Source organism: Lathyrus oleraceus, chromosome 5 (assembly GCF_024323335.1).
Source record: "Lathyrus oleraceus cultivar Zhongwan6 chromosome 5, CAAS_Psat_ZW6_1.0, whole genome shotgun sequence".
In the NCBI taxonomy this organism is placed as follows: domain Eukaryota; kingdom Viridiplantae; phylum Streptophyta; class Magnoliopsida; order Fabales; family Fabaceae; genus Lathyrus; species Lathyrus oleraceus.
The window spans coordinates 145,982,221-146,004,123 of NC_066583.1; the positions used below are offsets into that span (position 1 = coordinate 145,982,221).

The 21,903-nt window shown below is 39.5% G+C and overlaps 1 protein-coding gene across 1 annotated transcript; it reads left to right on the forward strand.

Annotated features, from left to right (window-relative positions):
* Positions 1-588: 588 nt before the first annotated feature.
* LOC127079323 (uncharacterized) lies at positions 589-1,062 on the forward strand. Its single transcript, XM_051019721.1, has one exon. It carries the CDS (start codon positions 589-591, stop codon positions 1,060-1,062), a length of 474 nt encoding a protein of 157 aa, XP_050875678.1.
* Positions 1,063-21,903: the final 20,841 nt, after the last annotated feature.

A 21,903-nucleotide genomic window follows, 5' to 3' on the forward strand; every position in this document is an offset into this window, starting at 1 on the left:
GGTTAGAAGAATCATCCTAACTTCTCATGGAAAGATTAGAAAGGGAATGTTCCACAACAAGGTCAAGGTCAATATCAAACTCAATATCAACAACATCAGCAATAACAAGCCCCAAAGTAAGCAGATTGGGAGAGTGCCTTTGAAAGAATGGCAACTCATAATGTTCAATTCCAAAAAGAAACTAGAAACAATCAGAAGAACACTACTGCTTCCATAAAAAATCTTGAAGTTCAAATGGGTCAGATATCACATCAATTAGCCTCAAGTTCTCAAGCACAAGGTGCTCTACCAAGTACAACTGCTATAAATCCAAGAGAGCTTTATAATGTTAATGTTGTGACAACGAGAAGTGGTAAATCTCATGAAGTCCTTGAGGAGAAAGCTGAAGATGAAGATCAAGGAAAATGAAGTTGTAAGGGAAGAATTAAACATTCCAATGAAGCTGTAAGGGAAGAATTGGTTGCACCTAAACAAGTGGTGAAAGAAAAAGTCATTAAACCAAAACCGGTCATTAAGCTTCCATTTCCCACCAGAAACAAGAAAAAGGGGCAACATGAGAAAAACTTTAAGAAATTCTTAGAGTTGTTCATGAAGCTAGAAATTAACATTCCACTTTTGGAAGCACTTGAACAAATGCCTACCTATGCCAAGTTAATGAAGGACATCATTTCTAAGAGGCAAACCATTGACACGAACCTGATTATTCTAACCGAAACTTGTAGTGTTATTTTGAGGGGTATGAAAATTCTAATGAAGAAGAAAGATCGAGGAGATGTCACCATCCCATGCACCATTGGAGATAGGTCATTCAAAATAGATCTTATTGATTTAGGAGCCAGTGTGAGTCTCATAGCTTTATCCATTTACAAGAAATTGGGTATAGGGGTTGTGCAAGATACCAGGATGACACTTCAATTTGTCGATCATTCGGTCAAGAAACCTTATGGGATAGTTGACGATGTTCTAGTTAAGATTGACAAGTTTGTATTCCCGATGGATTTTGTGGTCCTAGAAATGCCTGAGGATAAAGAGATTCCCTCATTCTTGGGAGACCCTTTTTAGAGACCGGAAGATATTTGATCAACATAGAGGAAGGTACTATGACTTTGAAGGTCTATGATGAGGAATTAAAAATTGATGTTCAAAACACCATGAAATACAAAGATGATATTGGCACTAGTCATACAATAGAGGTTATAGATCAAGTGATTGCTTATGATAGTCCTTTGAATGCACCACAATTACCTTTGGAAAGAGTGTCGAGCTTGCCCATTTTTGTCATTGATAAAGAAGTGGACAATAAAGAATCAGAAGTTCTAGCCATGATGGAAGCACAACCCCCTTGGAAAGGATCTCGACTACACCGGTGGGAAGATCTACTACAACCTCAATCATCAGAGGAGAATAAAGAGTCCAAAAAGGGGACGAAGTTGAAACAACTTCTCGAGAATCTCAAATACGTCTTCCTCGATTCCGAAGGTAAATGCCCAACTATAATAAATTCGAGCCTCAAGAGTGTCCAAGAAGAAGAACTCATCCAAGTCCTAAAAAAATACAAGAATGCTATCGGATGGGCAATTGAGGATTTAAAAGTTATTAGCCCTACAGTGTGCATGCATAAAATTCTCATGGAAGACGATCACAAACTTGTGGTCCAGCCCCAAAGGAGACTTAACCCATCAATGAAAGAAGTGGTGAAGTTGTTAGATGTTGGTCTTATCTGCCCTATATCTGACAGCTCATGAGTGAGTCTGGTGCATGTGGTCCCAAAAAACGGGGGAACCACCATCATCAGAAACAAGAAGGTTAAACATTGCGACCAGGAAAGACCACTTCCCTTTTCCATTCATTGATCAAATTTTGGAAAGGCTAGCTGGTCATGATTACTACTGTTTTTTAGATGGACACCCCGGGTATAATCAGATCGCGGTTGCTCCGGAAGATCAAGAGAAGACGACATTCACATGCCCTTATGGTGTATTTGCTTACAGAAGAATGCCATTCGGGCTGTGTAATGCACCATCCACCTTCCAACGATGCATGACTTCCATTTTTGCCGACATGCTTGAAAAGCATATAAAAGTGTTCATGGATGATTTTTCTGTCTTTGGGTCTTCGTTTGATAATTGTTTGACTAACCTTTCTCTTGTTTTAGACAGGTGCCAACAAACAAATTTGATTCTGAACTGGGAGAAGTGCCATTTCATGGTGTGAGAAGGAATAGTTTTGGGTCACAAAATTTCCTACAAGGGAATTGAGGTTGACCAAGAAAAAGTTAAGGTGATATCTAAACTTCTGCCTCCGGTAAACGAAAAAGGTATCAGGAGTTTCTTAGGACATGCGGGTTTTTACCACAGGTTCATAAGAGATTTCTCTAAGATAGCCAAACCGCTAACCACTATATTGGTTAAGGATAAGGCTTTTGTGTTCGATGAAGAATGTGCCTCAAATTTTAAGACATTGAAAAACAAATTAGTGTCGACACCAATTGTAATTGCCCCATATTGGTCTCTCTTGTTTGAGATCATGTGTGATGCTAGTGATATTATTGTAGGGGCAGTTCTTGGACAACGGAGAGAGAAGCTGTTACATGTTATTTACTATGCTAGTCATGTGCTGAACCCTGCTCAGATGAACTATGCAACTACTGAAAAGGAGTTGTTAGTAGTGGTTTATGCATTTGATAAATTCCGGCAATAACTGTTAGGATCTAAGGTGGTTGTTTATACTGACCACACTGCTTTAAAATATTTATTTGCTAAACAGGATTCTAAGCCGAGGCTTCTGAGATGGATCTTGCTCCTCCAAGAGTTTGATGTGGAAATTAGGGACAAAAGGGGATGTGAAAACATCATTGCCGATCATTTGTCTCGAATGTCGACAATTGAAGAAACGGAAGACAAGAGACCAATAAAGGATGAGTTTGCCTATGAACACATCCTAGCTGTCATTGATATCCCTTGGTTCGCAGACTACGCGAATTATCTGGTAGGTGGTGTAATCTTTAATGATTTCGATTCTAACAAGAAGAAAAAGTTTTTACATGATTGAAGGTTCTACTTGTGGGATGACCCATTCCTGTACAAGAGAGGAGTAGATGGATTAGTCAGAAGATGTATCCCAGAGGAGGATAAAAGGGATGTGCTTAGAGCTTGTCATGACTCAGACTATGGAGGACACTTTAGTGGTGACAAAATAGCAGCTAAAGTCCTCCAGTCGGGTTTATACTGGCCTACAATGTTCAAAGATGCCCAAGACATAGTCAAGGAGTGCGACAAATGTCAAAGAACAGGTAATATTTCTAAGAGGAATCAAATGCCGCAGAACGCCATGCTGGAGGTGGAATTGTTTGATGTGTGGGGAATAAACTTCATGGGACCGTTTTCATCCTCATTTGGGAAGAATTACATCTTTGTAGCAGTGGACTATGTGTCAAAGTAGGTGGAAACGGTGGCATTTCCCACTAATGATTCCAGAGTTGTAGTGACTTTTCTGAAGAACAATATTTTCTCGAGATTTGGAGTGCCGAGAGCACTTATCAGTGATGAAGGTACCCATTTCTTAAACAAACTAATGGAAAATCTGCTAAAGAAGTACAATGTTAAGCACAAGATTTCCACCCCATATCATCCTCAAACGAGTGGCCAGGTTGAAGTGTCTAACAGGTAGATAAAGCAAATCCTTGAAAAGACTGTCTGTGCATCTCAAAAAGACTGGGCAATGAAGCTGGAAGATGCATTATGGGCATACAGAACATCATTCAAAACTCCTTTAGGTATGCCCCCTACCGGTTAGTGAATGGGAAAGCTTGTCACTTGCCACTCGAGTTAGAGCACAAAGCATTTTGGGCTTCCAAATTCTTGAATTATGATCTTGCCAAAGCTGGTGAATCCCGAATTCTTCAACTCCATGAGCTAGAAGAATTTAAGAATCAAGCTTATGAGAATTCCAAACTTTATAAAGAGAAAACAAAAAAATGGCATGATTAGAAGATCCTGAGAAAGGAATTTGTGGAGGGACTATTGGTGCTCTTGTTTAGTTCCAGGTTAAAACTTTTTCCAGGAAAGTTGAAGTCCAGATGGTCCGGCCCGTTTTTGGTTCACCGAGTGTTTCCCCATGGAGTGATAGAACTAAAAAATCAAACTAACGGGGACACATTTAAAGTTAAAGGACAAAGATTTAAGCATTATTACAAAGGGCAAGAGAGTGGGTTGATAGACAATGTTCGTCTTAGAGGATAAGATGGACGACCGTTGAGCCATGCGAAGTTAAACGAAGCGCTTCGTGGGAGGCAACCCACACTTATTATTTCTAACCATTTCCGTTGTTTTGGTGTGTTTTAGTTTATTGTAGGTTTACGCAGTGATTCCGGAGGAAGGAAGGAGAGGTTGAACTTAATTAGCAAAATTCAGTGTGCCAGGAGAAAAAGGAGAAGCAGGTCGAAAAACGAAAAAAATATGAAAAAATAGGGTCTTGACACGGGTGCCCGTGTCAGCTAACATGACCCGTGTCAGGGTATGACTAAGAGGAGCTAAATTGAGTTTCCAATAGGCTGACACAGCCGCCCGTGTCAGCCCTACTGAAGCATGGGAATGGACATCCAGAAGCCTGATATGGTCGCCTATGTCACGGGACACAGCCCGTGTCAGGAAGTACGTGTTCAGCTTTGAGGGTGCTTGGTCTTCCCCTTTTGTGGACCCCACCCAAGTTTTTCACCAATTATCACCATCTTAACTCATAATTACTCCTTATAATCAGATTTTTCACCACTTTTCTCTCTCTTTCCCACCTAACTCTCCTTCTTCCTCCTTTTGCTCTAAAAAAAACTCCATAACCTTCACCATTAAAACTCACACCTTTATCACCATAAACCACCCAAACCGCTTACTCCCTTCACAAAAGCTGCTCCATTTTCCGCCCTGTACAACTTAATGGTAATCTTTTCTCCTAACTCCATACTTTATTTTTGCTCAATTTTTTTGCAAGGACCAAATATGCCGCCAAGACGAATTGCTAAGGGAAAGCAAGCAGAGGCTAAGCCGTCGAGGCCTCGGAAGAGAATCATTCGCCATCCAAATGCTCACAACATCATCTTTGACAACCCCGAGCATAAGAGGCGTTATTCATCTCATGTTAAGTGTAAGATCACGACAACGAGGTATTTGTACGCTGACACTCTATCTCAATTGGGTCTGTATGAAGAATTGGATAGAATGTTTCATGTGCTAGGCATGTTAGAATTTGTGCATTGTGAGGCGCTAAATTTTGAGCGCATTACCCTGGATTTTTTTAGCACTGTTGAGTTTAAATAGAAGAAAGAGTGGACAAGGACCATAATGTACTATGGAGGCACTATGAACTTCAGGTTCTATAACGTTGATCATGAGTTGACATTTGAGTAACTAGGCGATATTCTCTGATTACCCCTCTATAGTCCCGGAGCCCTTCTTGATAGTTTTGACGCTAAAAATTTCTAGTTAGCCATCACAGGTCGGAGCGATTATGTGGGAAAAGGTGCTAAGGCATTTGGGATTCAGAACCCCTGTTTCCGCTACGCCTAGAAGGTACTAGCTTTTACACTCTTTGGTAGGGATGATAGTAGTAGGGTAGCTACCCAGAGGGAGTTGTTCTTTGTTTTTTCCATGGCGAACAAGGTTGTTGTGAGTGTTGCTGCATTTGTAGATGACTACCTCGGTAGAGTTGGCCGAGCTGCTCAGGGTGGAATCTACATTGCGGGTATAATCACACAGATAGCCCACCATTTTTGATATAACCCTACTGCCCTGAATGAGACACCAGTTTCATGTGAGATCAAGCTGGACATGAATGCTCTAGTTCAGCAAGGTTTGATCTCTCAAATCTCAGACTATTATGCTTTAATGAGTTCTAACCAGTTTATCATGGCACTCCCTGACCCTGCGAGGATATGCATTTCCGAAACTGCTAACTGGTTATATGAGAGTGCCGCCCACGATGATATGGACGAGCACAATGCTGAAACTTTTATTGTAGGTGACCAGTGTTGGTGTAAGCCCTAGAGGCCAATACATTTTGGTACTTGTATCGAATAATAAAAAGGCATTCTCTTTATTATGGTTGATTAATAAAGTCCCTGGAATAGATAGTCCGTTTAATGTATTAAGTGTGACTTAATCATGAGAACACATTAAACATAAGGACACTATTCCTAAAGTATCCGTAGTCGAGCTTTAGTGTGAAGTGGGATAACATTAAAGCATTAAGACTATTATGTTTGTAGACTGATGATCACATCTCATGGATCATGGATAAAGAGTTATCAAGTCTTAAACATAGGTATGAATATTAGGAGTAATATTTATACCGGATTGACCCGCTATGAGAATACTATATAGAAAGTTATGCAAGGTGTCATAAGTTATTCTCATGGTGATAATAGTGTATTCCACTCTTCGACCTGAAACCACTATGGATCCTAGATGTAGAGTCGAGTGCTTTATTGCTGATCCAACATTGTCCGTAACTGGATAACTATAAAGGCAGTTGATGGGTACTCCACAAAGCATGCTGAGGGACATGAGTGACCTAGATGGAATTTGCCCATCCTGCATAACAGGATAAATGTCTATGGGCCCAATATTGAACTGGACAAGGATGACACGGTCTATGCCTTGTGTTCAATATAGACATAAGGGCAAAAGGGTAATTATACACATAATTATTATCACAGAAGGAATTGTCAGATCACATGACATTTTCGTGTCTTGGGTAGCAGTGATGTGTTGCTAGATACCGCTCACTGTTTATTATGTTAAATGCGTGATTTAATATAATTGCCAACGTCACGAAAACCTACAGGGTCACACACAAAGGACGGATTGATGAGAGATAGAGTAACTAAGGAATACCGTAAGGTACGGTGCCCTTAAGTGGATTATAGAACATCGTAAGGTACGGTGTACTTGAGTAGAATACGAAATATGGTAAGGTACCATGGGCTTAAGTGATTTTGGGCATATTATAAGATATGGGCCAAAATACACTTAAGTGGGCTTTTAGCTTGAAGCCCACACAAGTGGTTCTATAAATAGAACCCTTGTGCAGAAGCAAAAGGTTGCGGTTGCATTTTATTTTCGTCTTCTCTCTCTCTCTCTCTCTCTCACTCAAAGCCTTCATTCGTACCAGCTAGCACTGAGATTGAAGGAAGCCGTTCGTGTGGACTGAGTAGAGACGTTGTCATCGTTCAACGTTCGTGATCGCTTCGTGAATTTGCATCAAAGGTTTTGATTGTCACAAGAGATCTGCACCAAAGGTTTCAACCGTCACAAGAGGTAAATATTCTATCACTGATCATGACCATTCGTAAGGATCTCTAAAGGAGAAATTTTAATTTCCGCTGCGCTTTGGGTCGCAATTCTCCTTCAGTGGTATCAGAGCCACTTACGAAACCATGACTCGGATAGTTGTTTATTTTCTGTATTAATATGATTAAAAGACAGAATGAATCAATTAATTAAACGGGTAATTAAAATTTGGCATCATGAGTGTACGAGTTGGATGATTGATGTTGACTATGCTTCGGAATCCGACATTAGTATGGTGAAGCAGCGATACATCGATCGTCCATAGGTTACACAATTGAGACCGATCAACTTATATATGATATAAGTAATCCTAATGCAAAGTATGGTATATGTGATATATTGTTTCTGTTTCATTCATTCGAACACTAAATGATTGTTTTCCTTTGAGCGATCAATGGTCATTTGCTTCGGAATCCGACATTAGTATGGTGAAGCAATGACCTGTTGATCAATCATACTGAATCAACAATCGAGGTGTGTTTGACGGTCTGAAATTGGCGCATTAGGGTTGGTGACGGCGCAAGGGTTGTGCCGTCAAGGAGTTGTCAATTTAGGGTTTTTTGGAACACGTGTGTTGACTGTTTCAAAGTTTGTAATTGGGCCGCGTGAAGCTCGTGTGACGAGCGTAACAAGCGTAACAAACTGGATGCGTAACGGTCGTAACAAGACGCGTGACGTTCGTAACAGACCCATAAATTGACCTGTGACGGTCGTAACAGACTCACAGAATTTTAGGCATTTCTGTTTTGACCTGTGACGGTCGTAACAACCCTGTGACGCTCGTCACACTCACATTGCCTGTGACGGTCGTCACACGCCTGTGACGGTCGTCACACTCCCAGAGTAAAAAATTTTGGGGTTTCTGTTTTGTGCTGCGCAAGAGTTGTGTGGATGCAAAAACAATGTCCATTTCAAATGAATTGTTCATTAAAATTTGGTTTCAAATGAACCACCGTCCGCTGACCGGGCAGCGGAACCCCCGGCTAACTCTGCGTAGTGTGATCGGTCGCCGAAATTTAATTTGGTTTTAATTAATTAAAGGAATTAAAATTCATAATAATAATAATGTGTTTGTTATTATTGCCTTGTGGTGATCAGTTATGGCCTTAGTTGTCCTTTATTTTGTTTTGGGTTTTTAAATACGACCTGCGTGTCGTGCCTCTCCTTTTGATCTCTTAATGTAACTTCTTTTCTCATCTCAAACCCTCGTATGTAAAACGAGTTTCTTCTGGAATGTAATGTTATGAATAAAGAGAAGAAGACAATGTTATGAAGAAAGAGAAGATTTCAATATCAAAAGAGGACAATCTTGAAGATCTTGCTTGGAGAAGCTTAGAGAAGAATTCAATATTAAAGGAGGACAACCTTGAAGATCTTGCTTGGAGAAGCTTAGATCGTTGTAGGTTAGCTTAGGTTCTCTCATTGGCTTGGGAGAACAATTGCGCTAGGGGCCATAACTGTTTCATTTTGTTTGTATGTATGTTGATGCATGTGAATGTATGTTGATGCATGTGAGAGACGATTTATATGATAAACAAGCCGGTGAGATCATAACAATTGCAATTCCCTCAAACTAAAATATTAAGTTTATGCTTTCCAAGTTTTAGCACTCATCAAGACTAGTATCGAATAATGTAGGTTTCGCCAAAGCGAGGTGCATGTTCTATATTGGTAAGGTGCGATGGGATAATTGTAATATCCAACTGCTAAAACAATGGGTCAAACTTAACTAAACAAATTATGATATATGTTTGCTTTCCAAGTTTTAGCACTCATCAAGACTAGTATCGGATAATGTAGGTTTCGCCAAAGCGAGGTGCATGTTCTATATTAGTAAGGTGCGATGGGATAATTGTAATATCCAACTGCTAAGACAATGGGTCAAACTTAATTATAATAATATCATATATGTTTTAGAAGCAAGAGTTGGGAATGATCCATATGATGGATTCGAATAAGGAGTTATTCACCCAACTGAAATTTTCGAGAGTTGTATGAGATACAATTGGAAGGAGTTCCTACCTAAATAACCTAGTTCTGTGTAATCCGCCTACGCGGACTTAGAACGAAGTGAAATATGGATCTCGACCCACTAGAAAATCTTCCAACGGGATTTTCCGAATCAAATGATGAGGGTCATTTGTTTTGAGTAAAATAGTGGGAGCATATTTAATTAAAGGCCTAATTGAATATGTTATTGATACTTATATTTTCATTAATTCTTATGTAGATAACCATGACAGCAAACACCTCTAACAACATCTTGCGATCAATCCTTGACAAGGAAAAATTGTCTGGGACAAATTTTCTGGATTGGCACCGAAACCTGAGGATTGTCCTCAAACATGATAAAAAGCTGTATGTCTTGGAGACACCTGTTCCTGAAGAGGAACCTCCTAGTTCTGCACCTAAGGCAGAAAGAGATGCTTATAAGAAGCATGTCGATGATGCCAATGAAACTGCTTGTCTCATGCTAGCTACCATGAACTCGGAATTGCAAAAGCAACATGAGAACATGTCAGCGTTCGATATGATTGAACACTTGAAGCTGCTCTATCAAGAGCAAGCAAGGCATGAGAGGTTTGAAGTTTCAAAAGCCCTTTTTCAAAGCAAGTTAGCTGAGGGAGCCCCTGTAGGTCCCCATGTACTCAAGATGATTGGGTATGTGGAAAACCTTGAGAGATTGGGTTTTCCCCTCGAAAAGGAACTTGCGACTGATTTGATCTTGCAATCGTTGCCAGATAGTTTCAGTCAATTTGTCCTAAATTTCAATATGAATAATATGGACAAATCTCTTCCTGAACTGCTCACCATGTTAAGAACTGCCGAGCAGAATCTGAAGTCAAAAGGGAAGTCCATTCTGATGATCGGAAATGGAAAGAGACAGAACAAAAGGCCCACTAAGCATGGTGATAAAGGGAAGGGCAAGGAAGTTGCCAAACCCAAACCCATCGTTGATGCTTTGAAGCCTAATGGAGGCATAGCAAAAGAAGGCACCTGCTTCCATTGCGGTAAGACCGGACACTGGAAGAGAAACTGCCCAAAGTACCTGGAAGATAAGAAGAATGGAGTAGAGACTTCAACTTCAGGTATTTTTGTTATTAATTCATCTACTTCTGCATCATGGGTATTAGATACTGGATGCGGTTCTCACACTTGTACAAATGTGCAGGGGCTGAAAGGGAGTAGAGATTTGGCAAAAGGTGAAGTTGACCTACGAGTTGGCAATGGAGCAAAGGTTGCTACTTTAGCCGTAGGATCTTATTAACTTTACCTAGTGGTTTTACAATTCAGTTAGAGAACTGTTATTATGTATCTGCAATTAGCAGGAATATTATTTCCATTTCTTGTTTGGACAAGTTTGGTTTTTCATTTATAATAAAGAACAATTGTTGCTCAATTTTTTTGAATGATATATTCTATGCTACTGCACAAGTGAGCAATGGACTATATGTCCTTGATCTCATAATGCCAAGTTATAACATTAATACTAAAAGGGTGAAACCTAACGAGTTAAAACCAACTAGGTAAGAATATTAAAACTCTTCGATCAGATCGAGGTGGTGAGTATTTAAGCCTAGAGTTTGATGACCATCTAAAAGAGTATGGGATCCTATCCCAATTTACTCCTCCTGGAACACCCCAATGGAATGGTGTATCTGAGAGAAGAAATCGAACCCTGTTAGACATGGTCCGATCCATGATGAGTCACGCCGATCTTCCAAACTCCTTTTGGGGACATACACTATTGACAGCAGCTTACACACTTAACCATGTTCCATCCAAAAAGGTTAATAAGACACCATATGAGATATGGAGTGGTAAGAGACCACATATGTCTTACATAAAGATTTGGGGTTGCGAGGTTTATGTGAAACGACAAATTTCAACTAAGCTTGAGCCCAAATCTGACGAATGCTTATTTGTGGGGTATCCTAAAGAAACAAGAGGGTATTACTTCTACAATCCTTCAGAGGACAAAGTGTTTGTCGCTCGAACTTGAGTTTTCCTAGAAAGGGATTTTATTTCCAAAGGAAACAGTGGGAGGAAAGTAGAACTTGAAGAAATTCAAGAATCACAAAGTATCGATACACCTATGGAGGAATTAGAGCAGGAAACACAAGTAGTTGTGTAAGAGCAATCTGCTCAAGTAGAACAAGACCATCGTAGGTCAGGCAGGATACGTCACCTACATGAGAGATATGGATATCTCATAACAGATCAAGGTGATGTATTACTCATGGATCAAGATGAGCCTGTGACCTACTCATGGAATCTTTGTTTTGATGATTCATCAAGAACGAAGATGAGCCTTGTGTCTACAAGAAGGTTAGTGGGAGCATGATCGTTTTCCTGGTATTATATGTAGATGACATATTACTCATTGGAAACGATATCCCTACCCTGCAACAAGTAAAGTCTTGGTTGGGGAAATGCTTTTCTATGAAGGACCTAGGTGAAGCAGCCTATATATTAGGAATCAGAATCTATAGAGATAGATCACAAAACTGCTTGACCTAAGTCAAAGTACATACATAGACAAAGTACTGAGACACTTTAATATGCATGATTCCAATGGTTATGTGTTTTGCTTAAATGGTGGCGCTGTGAGCTTGAAAAGTTCAAGGCAAGATACAGTTGTTGATTCTACAACCGAGACCAAGTATATGCTGCCTCAAGTGCAGCAAAGAAAGCTGTTTGGATCAGGAAGTTCATTAGTGAACTTGGCATAGTCCCTAGCATTGTGGATCACATTGGTCTCTATTATGATAACAATGGTGCTATCGCACAAGCTAAGGAGCCTAGATCTCACCGATGATCCAAACACATACTCAGGCGTTATCATCTCATTCGAGAGATAATAGATAAAGGAGATGTGAAAATATGTAAAGTACCTACACTTGACAATATAGCTGACCCACTGACAAAGCCTCTTGCGCAACAGAAGCATGATGGACATACTATATCAATGGGCATACGGGGTATGCCTGATTGGCTCTAGTGCTAGTGGGAGATTGTTGGTGTAAGCCCTAGAGGCCAATACATTTTGGTACTTGTATCGAATAATAAAAGGGCATTCTCTTTATTATGGTTGATTAATAAAGTCCCTGGAATAGATAGTCTGTTTAATGTATTAAGTGTGACTTAATCATGAGAACACATTAAACATAAGGACACTATTCCTAAAGTATCCGTAGTCGAGCTTTAGTGTGAAGTGGGATAACATTAAAGCATTAAGACTATTATGTTTGTAGACTGATGATCACATCTCATGGATCATGGATAAAGAGTTATCAAGTCTTAAACATAGGTATGAATATTAGGAGTAATATTTATACCGGATTGACCCGCTATGAGAATACTATATAGAAAGTTATGCAAGGTGTCATAAGTTATTCTCATGGTGATAATAGTGTATTCCACTCTTCGACCTGAAACCACTATGGATCCTAGATGTAGAGTCGAGTGCTTTATTGCTGATCCAACATTGTCCGTAACTGGATAACTATAAAGGCAGTTGATGGGTACTCCACAAAGCATGCTGAGGGACATGAGTGACCTAGATGGAATTTGCCCATCCTGCATAACAGGATAAATGTCTATGGGCCCAATATTGAACTGGACAAGGATGACACGGTCTATGCCTTGTGTTCAATATAGACATAAGGGCAAAAGGGTAATTATACACATAATTATTATCACAGAAGGAATTGTCAGATCACATGACATTTTCGTGTCTTGGGTAGCAGTGATGTGTTGCTAGATACCGCTCACTGTTTATTATGTTAAATGCGTGATTTAATATAATTGCCAACGTCACGAAAACCTACAGGGTCACACACAAAGGACGGATTGATGAGAGATAGAGTAACTAAGGAATACCGTAAGGTACGGTGCCCTTAAGTGGATTATAGAACATCGTAAGGTACGGTGTACTTGAGTAGAATACGAAATATGGTAAGGTACCATGGGCTTAAGTGATTTTGGGCATATTATAAGATATGGGCCAAAATACACTTAAGTGGGCTTTTAGCTTGAAGCCCACACAAGTGGTTCTATAAATAGAACCCTTGTGCAGAAGCAAAAGGTTGCGGTTGCATTTTATTTTCGTCTTCTCTCTCTCTCTCTCTCTCTCTCTCTCACTCAAAGCCTTCATTCGTACCAGCTAGCACTGAGATTGAAGGAAGCCGTTCGTGTGGACTGAGTAGAGACGTTGTCATCGTTCAACGTTCGTGATCGCTTCGTGAATTTGCATCAAAGGTTTTGATTGTCACAAGAGATCTGCACCAAAGGTTTCAACCGTCACAAGAGGTAAATATTCTATCACTGATCATGACCATTCGTAAGGATCTCTAAAGGAGAAATTTTAATTTCCGCTGCGCTTTGGGTCGCAATTCTCCTTCAACCAGTACGAGGAGGATGCGCATGAGTAAGAGCAGTTTGTCCCTCCACACAAAGAGACCACTTATACAGGTGTCGGGTATCATCTATGACCCCGTACCAATGCTCGTGGATACAAATTAAGATTAGTGACCTCCGAGCGGAGCAGGCACGTCAAGGGGTGGAGCAAGCTCGTCAGGGAACGATGATGGATGAGATGCATACAATGATGCAACAGTTAATGTTGCAATTTCCTCCGCCGCCGTGAGGCTTTGTGAGTCCCCTCTCTATCTTGGATTTAAACATTACGGTCAATGTTTGGTTCAAGTGTGTGTGTGTGTGGGGGGGGGGGGGGGGTTATTACTTTCAGTATTATTTTTTCTTATTGTTATGATTATTTCATTTTTGGTCTATTTATTATCTATTTAAGTAGTGTGTTTGGTATTTCGTGTGTTATAGATCAATGGTATTTGTGTCAGATGAATGATGAGGCTTGTAGCTAGTGGATGAAAGACACACCCCATACTTGCTCTCCAAGAAACCCCTGAAAGTTGGTACTGCTGAAGTAAATGATCAAACGCGACTTTCCGTCACTTGACTGACACAGGAATACTTTGCACCCGAGACAAAGACGAAGCTACATCGCACTAGAGGTATCTTGGAACCTGTAAGCTATACCAAACATGGAGAGGATCATAAAAAATCAAACACTTATCATTATGAGAGTTTTTCAGGTATGTCTCGGTCACTCTGAGTTTGTGTAAGTAGATGTTGGAATTTCAATATTCACGTATACACACTGAGGCACTTATTTGTTTTTAACCCCGAGCCTTTCCAGCCAACCATTCAATATTACTCGTCGCTCTAAAGGAGAAGGGTGATCCAAAACGCAGCGGAATTTAAAAATAAATTCTCCTTTAGTGATCCTTACGAATGGGCATGATCAATGATAGAATCATTACCTCTTGTGACGATCGAAACCTTTGATGCAGATCTACGGAGCGATCACGAACGTTGAACGATGACAACGCCTCTACTCAGTCCACATGAACGGATTCCTTCAATCTCAGTGCTAGCTGCTACGAATGAAGGCTTTGAGTGAGAGAGAGAGAAACAAAATTGCAACTGTACAAATGCTTCTGCACAAGGGTTCTATTTATAGAACCACTTGCGTGGGCTGCAAGCTAAAGGGTCCACTTAAGTGTATGTGGCCCATATCTTATAATATGCCAAAATCACTTAAGTGCGTGGTACCTTACCATATTTCGTATTCTACTTAAGTACACCATACCTTACGATGTCCTACAATTCACTTAAGTGCACAGTACCTTACGGTGTTCCTTAGTTACTCCATCTCTTATCAATCTGCCCTTTTGTGTGTGACCATGTAGGTTTTCACGGCATTGGCAATTATATTAAATCACGTATTTAACATAATAAATAGTGAGAGGAATCTAGCAACACATCACTGCTGCCCAAGACATGAAAATGTCATGTGATATGACAAATCCTTTTGTGATAATACTTATGTGTACAATTACCCTTTTGCCCTTGTGTCTATATTGAACACAAGGCATAAACCGTGTCATCCTTGTCCAGTTCAATATTTTGACCATAGACATTTATCCTATTATGCAGGATGGGAAAATTCCATCTAGGTCACTCGTGTCCCTTAGCATGCTTCGTGGAGTACCCATCAACTGACTTTATGGCTATCCAGTTACGGACAATGTTTGATCAGCAATAAGGCACTCAACTCTACATCTAGGGTCCATAGTGGTTTTAGGTCGAAGGGTGGTATGCACCATTATCACCATGAGAATAACTTATGACACTTTGCATAATATTCTATATAGTATTCTCATAGCGGGTCAATCCAGTATAAATATTACTCTTAATATTCATACCTATGTTTAAGACTTGATAACTCCTTATCCATGATCCATGAGATGTGATCATCAGTCTATATACATAATAGTCTTAATGCTTTAATGTTATCCCACTTCACAATAAGGCTCGACTACGGATACTTTAAGAATAGTGTCCTTATGTTTAATGTGATCTCATGATTAAGTCACACTTGATACATTAAACGGACTAGCTATTCTAGGGACTTTATTTAACAACCATAATAAAGAAAAATCCTTTTATTATCAATAAATAATTCTATACAAGTACCAAAAGTATTGGCCTTTAGGGATTACACCAACAATATCCCACTAGCACTAGAGCCAATCAGGCATACCCCTAATGCCCATAGATCTAGTATGGCCATCATGCTTCTGCCGCGCAAGAGGCTTTGTCAGTGGGTCAGCAATATTGTCAAGTGTAGGTACTCTACATATTTTCACATCTTCTCTATCTATTATCTCTCGAATGAGGTGATAACGTCTAAGTATGTGTACGAATTGTTGGTGAGATCCAGGCTCCTTAGCTTGTGCGATAGCACCATTGTTATCACAATAGAGACCAATGGGATCCACAATGCTAGGAACTATGCCAAGTTCACTAATGAACTTTTTGATCCAAACAACTTCCTTTGCTGCACTTGAGGCCGCAATATACTCAGCCTCGGTTGTAGAATCAGCAACTGTATCTTGCTTTGAACTTTTCCAGCTCACATCGCCACCGTTTAAGAAAAACACATAACTAGATTGCGATTTAAATTCATCCTTATCTGTCTGGAAGCTAGCATCGGTGTATCCAATTACAGCAAGCTCTTCCTGACCTCCATATATCAAGAATGAGTCCTTAGTCCTTCTCAAATACTTAAGGATATTCTTGACAGCTACCCAATGAGCATCACCGGGATCAGATTAGTACCTACTAGTTGCATTTAAAGCATATGAGACATCTGGTCGAGTACATAACATGACATACATGATAGATCCTATTGCAAATGCATATGGAATCTTATTCATGCGATCCCTTTCTTCCTTATTTGAAGGGGATTGTGTTTTTGATAGACACAGACCATGTTGCATAGGTATGAATCCTTTCTTAGAATCATGCATATTAAAGTGTCTCAGCACTTTGTCTATGTATGTACTCTGACTTAGGCCAAGCAGTTTTTGGGATCTATCTCTATAGATTTTGATTCCTAATATATAGGCTGCTTCACCTAGGTCCTTCATAGAAAAGCATTTTCCCAACCAAGACTTTACTTGTTGTAGGGTAGGGACATCGTTTCCAATGAGTAATATGTCATCTACATATAATACCAGGAAAACGATCATGCTCCCACTAACCTTCTTGTAGACACAAGGCTCATCTTCGTTCTTGAGGAATCCATATTGTTTTACTGTTTTATCAAAACGAAGATTCCAGCTTCTGGAAGCTTGCTTCAATCCATAGATTGATCTTTGTAACTTACATATCTTTTAGGCTTCTTTTGGTATGTCAAATCCTTCAGGCTGTATCATGTACACATCCTCAAGAAGACTCCCATTAAGGAAAGCAGTTTTGACATCCATCTGCCATATTTCATAATCATGATATGCAGCAATAGCAAGTAAAATCCGAACAGATTTAAGCATTGCAACTGGTGAAAAGGTTTCATCATAGTCAACCCCATGAATTTGTTTATATCCTTTTGCAACCAGTCTTGCCTTATAGGTATGTACCTTACCATCCATGTCAGTCTTCTTTTTGAAGACCCACTTGCATCCTATAGGGTTAACTCCTACAGAAGGTTCTACCAAGGTCCAAACTTGGTTTGTGTACATGGAATCCATTTCAGATTTCATGGCTTCTAGCCACTTCTCAGACTCGGGACCAGTTATGGCCTCTTGGTAGGTCACAGGCTCATCTTGATCCATGAGTAATACATCACCTTGATCAGTTATAAGATATCCATATCTCTCAGGTAGGTGACGTATCCTGCTTGACCTACGCTAGTCTTGTTTTACTTGAGCAAGTTGCTCTTCCACAACTACTTGTGTTTCCTGCTCTAATTCCTCCATAGGTGTATCAATGCTCTGTGATTCTTGAATTTCTTCAAGCTCTACTTTCCTCCCACTGATTCCTTTGGAAATAAAATCCTTTTCTAGGAAAACTCCAGTTCAAGCGACAAACACTTTGCCCTCAGAAGGATTGTAGAAGTAATACCCTCTTGTTTCTTTAGGATACCCCACAAATAAGCATTTGTTAGATTTGGGCTCAAGCTTAGTTGAAATTTGTCGTTTCACATAAACTTCGCAACCCCAAATCTTCATGTAAGACATATGTGGTTTCTTACCACTCCATATCTCGTATGGTGTCTTCTCAACCTTTTTGGATGGAACACGATTACGTGTGTAAGCTACTGTCAATAGTGCATGTCCCCAAAAGGAGTTTGGAAGATCGACATGACTCATCATGGATCAGACCATGTCTAACAGGGTTTGATTTCTTCTCTCAGATACACTGTTCTATTGGTGTGTTCCAGGAGGAGAAAGTTAGGATAGGATCCCATACTCTTTCGGATGGTCATCAAACTCTAGGCTTAAATACTCACCACCTCGATCTGATCGAAGAGTTTTAATATTCTTACCTAGTTGGTTTTGTACTTCATTCTTGAATTCCTTGAACTTTTCAAATGACTCTGATTTGTGTTTCATTAAATACACATAACCATATCTACTAAAATCATCAGTAAATGTGACGAAGTACTGAAAACCTACTCTGGCTGGTATGTTCAGTGGTCCACATACATCATTATGTATGAGGGCCAAAAGATCATTAGCTCTTTCACCTTTTCCTGTGAATGGAGACTTTGTCATCTTTCCAATTAAACAAGATCTGCATGTCTCATATGATTCAAAATCAAAAGAGTCTAAGAGTCCATCTTTATGGAGTTTGGAAATGCGTTTCTCATTTACGTGGCCTAATCGACAATGCCAAAGATAAGTTGGATTTAACTCATTAGGTTTCATCCTTTTAGTATTAATGTTATAAATAGGCATTTCAAGATCAAGGATATATAGTCCAGTGTTCATTTGTGCAGTAGCATATAATATATCATTCAAATAAATTGATCAACAATTGTTCTTTATTATAAATGAAAAACCAAACTTGTCCAAACAAGAAACGAAAATAGTATTCCTGCTAATTGCAGATACATAATAACAGTTCTCTAACTGAATTATTAAACCACTAGGTACAGTCAATACATAAGTTCCTACAGTTAAAGGAGCAACCTTTTCTCCATTGGCAACTCGTAGGTCAACTTCACCTTTTGCCAAATCTCTACTCCTTTTTAGCCCCTACACATTGGTAAAAATGTGAGAACCGCATCCAGTATCTAATACCCATGATGCAGAAGTAGATAAATTAATTTCAATAACAAAAATACATGAAGTTGAAGTCTCTACTCCATTCTTCTTATCTTCCAGGTACTTTGGGTAGTTTCTCTTCCAGTGTCTGGTCTTACCGCAATGGAAGCAGGTGCCTTCCTTTGCTATGCCTCCACTAGGCTTCAAAGCAGCAACATTGGGTTTGGGTTTGACAACTTCCTTGCCTTTCCCTTTATCACTCTGCTTGGTGGGTCTTTTGTTATGTCTCTTTCCATTTCCGATCATCAGAATGGACTTCCCTTTTGACTTCAGATACTACTCAGTAGTTCTTAACATGGCTAGCAGTTCAGGAAGAGATTTGTCCATATCATTCGTATTGAAATTAAGGACAAATTGACTGAATCTATCTGGCAACGATTGCAAGATCAAATCAGTCGCAAGTTCCTTTCCGAGGGGAAAACCCAACCTCTCAAGGTTTTCCACATACCCAATCATCTTGAGCACATGGGGACCTACAGGGGTTCCCTCAGCTAACTTGCCTTGAAAAAGGGCTTTTGAAACTTCAAACCTTTCATGCCTTGCTTGCTCTTGATAGAGCATCTTCAGTTGTTCGATCATATCGAACGCTGCCATATTCTCATGTTGCTTTTGCAACTCTGAGTTCATGGTAGCTAGCATGAGGCAAGCAGTTTCATTGGCATCATCAGCATGCTTCTTATAAGCATCTCTTTCTGCCTTAGGTGCAGAACTAGGAGGTTCCTCTTCAGGAACAGGTTTCTCCAAGACACACAGATTTCTATCATGTTTGGGGATAATCCTCAGATTTCGGTGTCAATCCAGAAAATTTGTCCCAGACAATTTTTCCTTGTAAATGAATAATCGCAAAATGTTGTTAGAGGTGTTTGTTGTCATGGTAATCTACATGAAAATAATGAAAATATAAGTATCAATAACATATTTAATTAGGCCTTTAATTAAATATGCTCCCACTATTTTAAGTCCACGTAGGCGGATTACACAAAACTAGGTTATTTAGGTAGGAACTCCTTCCAATTGTATCTAATACAACTTTCGAACATTTTAGTTGGGTGAATAACTCCGTATTCCAATCCATCACATGGATCGTTTCCAACTCTTGCTTCTAAACATATATAATCTTATTATAATTTGTTTAGTTAAGTTTGACCCATTGTTTTAGCAATTGGATATTACAATTATCCCATCGCACCTTACTAATATAGAACATGCACCTCGTGTAGGTGAAACCTACATTATCCGATACTAGTCTTGATGAGTGCTAAAACTTGGAAAGCATAAACTTAATATTTAATTTGAGGGAATTTGCAATTATTCTGATCTCACCGGCTTATTTATCATATAAATCGTCTCTCACATGCATCAACATACATTCACATGCATCAACATACATAATGAAACAGTTATGGCCCCTAGCGGAATTGTTCTCCCAAGCCAATGAGAGAACCTAAGCTAACCTAATAACGATCTAAGCTTCTCCAAGCAAGATCTTCAAGGTTGTCCTCCTTTGATATTGTATTCTTCTCTTTCTTCATAACATTACATTAAATAAAAGAAACTTGTTTTACATACAAGGGAGTGAGATGAGAAAAGAAGTTACATTAAGAGATTAAAAGAGAGACACGACATGCAGGTTGTATTTTAAAATCCCAAAAATAAATAAAGGAAAACTAAGGCCATAACAGATCACCACAAGACAATAATAATAAACACATTATTATTATTAATTTAAATTTTGTTAATTAATTAAAACCAAATTAAATTTCAGCGATCGATCACACTAAGCAGAGTTAGACAGGGGTTCCGCTGCCCGGTCAACGGACTGGGGTTCTGCTGACCGATCAACGGATGGGGGTCAAGGGGGAAGAGCCCCCTTGCGGGGTTGTGGGGAAGCGCCCCGACTCAAATTTTAATGAATAATTCATTTGAAATCGACGTCGTTTTTCGCATCAACACTTGATACTTTAAAGCACAACTCTTGCGCAGTCACAACCCTAATTGCATAACTCTTTGACAGCACAACCCTTGTGCCGTCATTAACCCTAACGCACCAATTTCAGATTGTCAAACACACCTCGATTGTTAATTCAGTATGATTGATCAACACGTCATTGCTTCACCATACTAATGTCAGATCAAGAAGCAAATGACCATTGATCGCTCAAAGGAAAACAACCATTAAGTGTTTGAATGAACGAAACAGAAACAGTATATCATATATACCGTATTTTGCATCAGGATTACTTATATCATATATATAACTTGATCGATCTCAATTGCGTAACCTATGGACGATCGATTTATCGCTGCTTCACCATACTAATGTCGGATTCCGAAGCATAGTCAATATCAACCATCCAAATCGTACACACATGATGCCAAATTTAATTACTCGTTTATTCTTTGATTCATTCTATCTTTTAATCATATTAATATAGAAAATACAGAAAATAAATAGCTATCAGATGCATGGTTTCGTAAGTGGCTCTGATACCACTGAAGGAGAAGGGCGATCCAAAACGCAGCGGAATTTAAAAAAAAACTCCTCTAGTGATCCTTACGAATGGGCATGATTAATGATAGAATCGTTACCTCTTGTGACGATCGAAACCTTTGATGCAGATCTATGGAGCGATCACAAACGTTGAACGATGACAACACCTCTACTCAGTCCATACGAACAAATTCCTTCAATCTCAGGGCTAGCTGCTACGAATGAAGGCTTTGAGTGAGAGAGAGAGAAACGAAATTGCAACTGCACAAATGATTTTGCACAAGGGTTCTATTTATAGAACCACTTGTGTGGGCTGCAAGCTAAAAGGCCCACTTAAGTGTATGTGACCCGTATCTTATAATATGCCAAAATCACT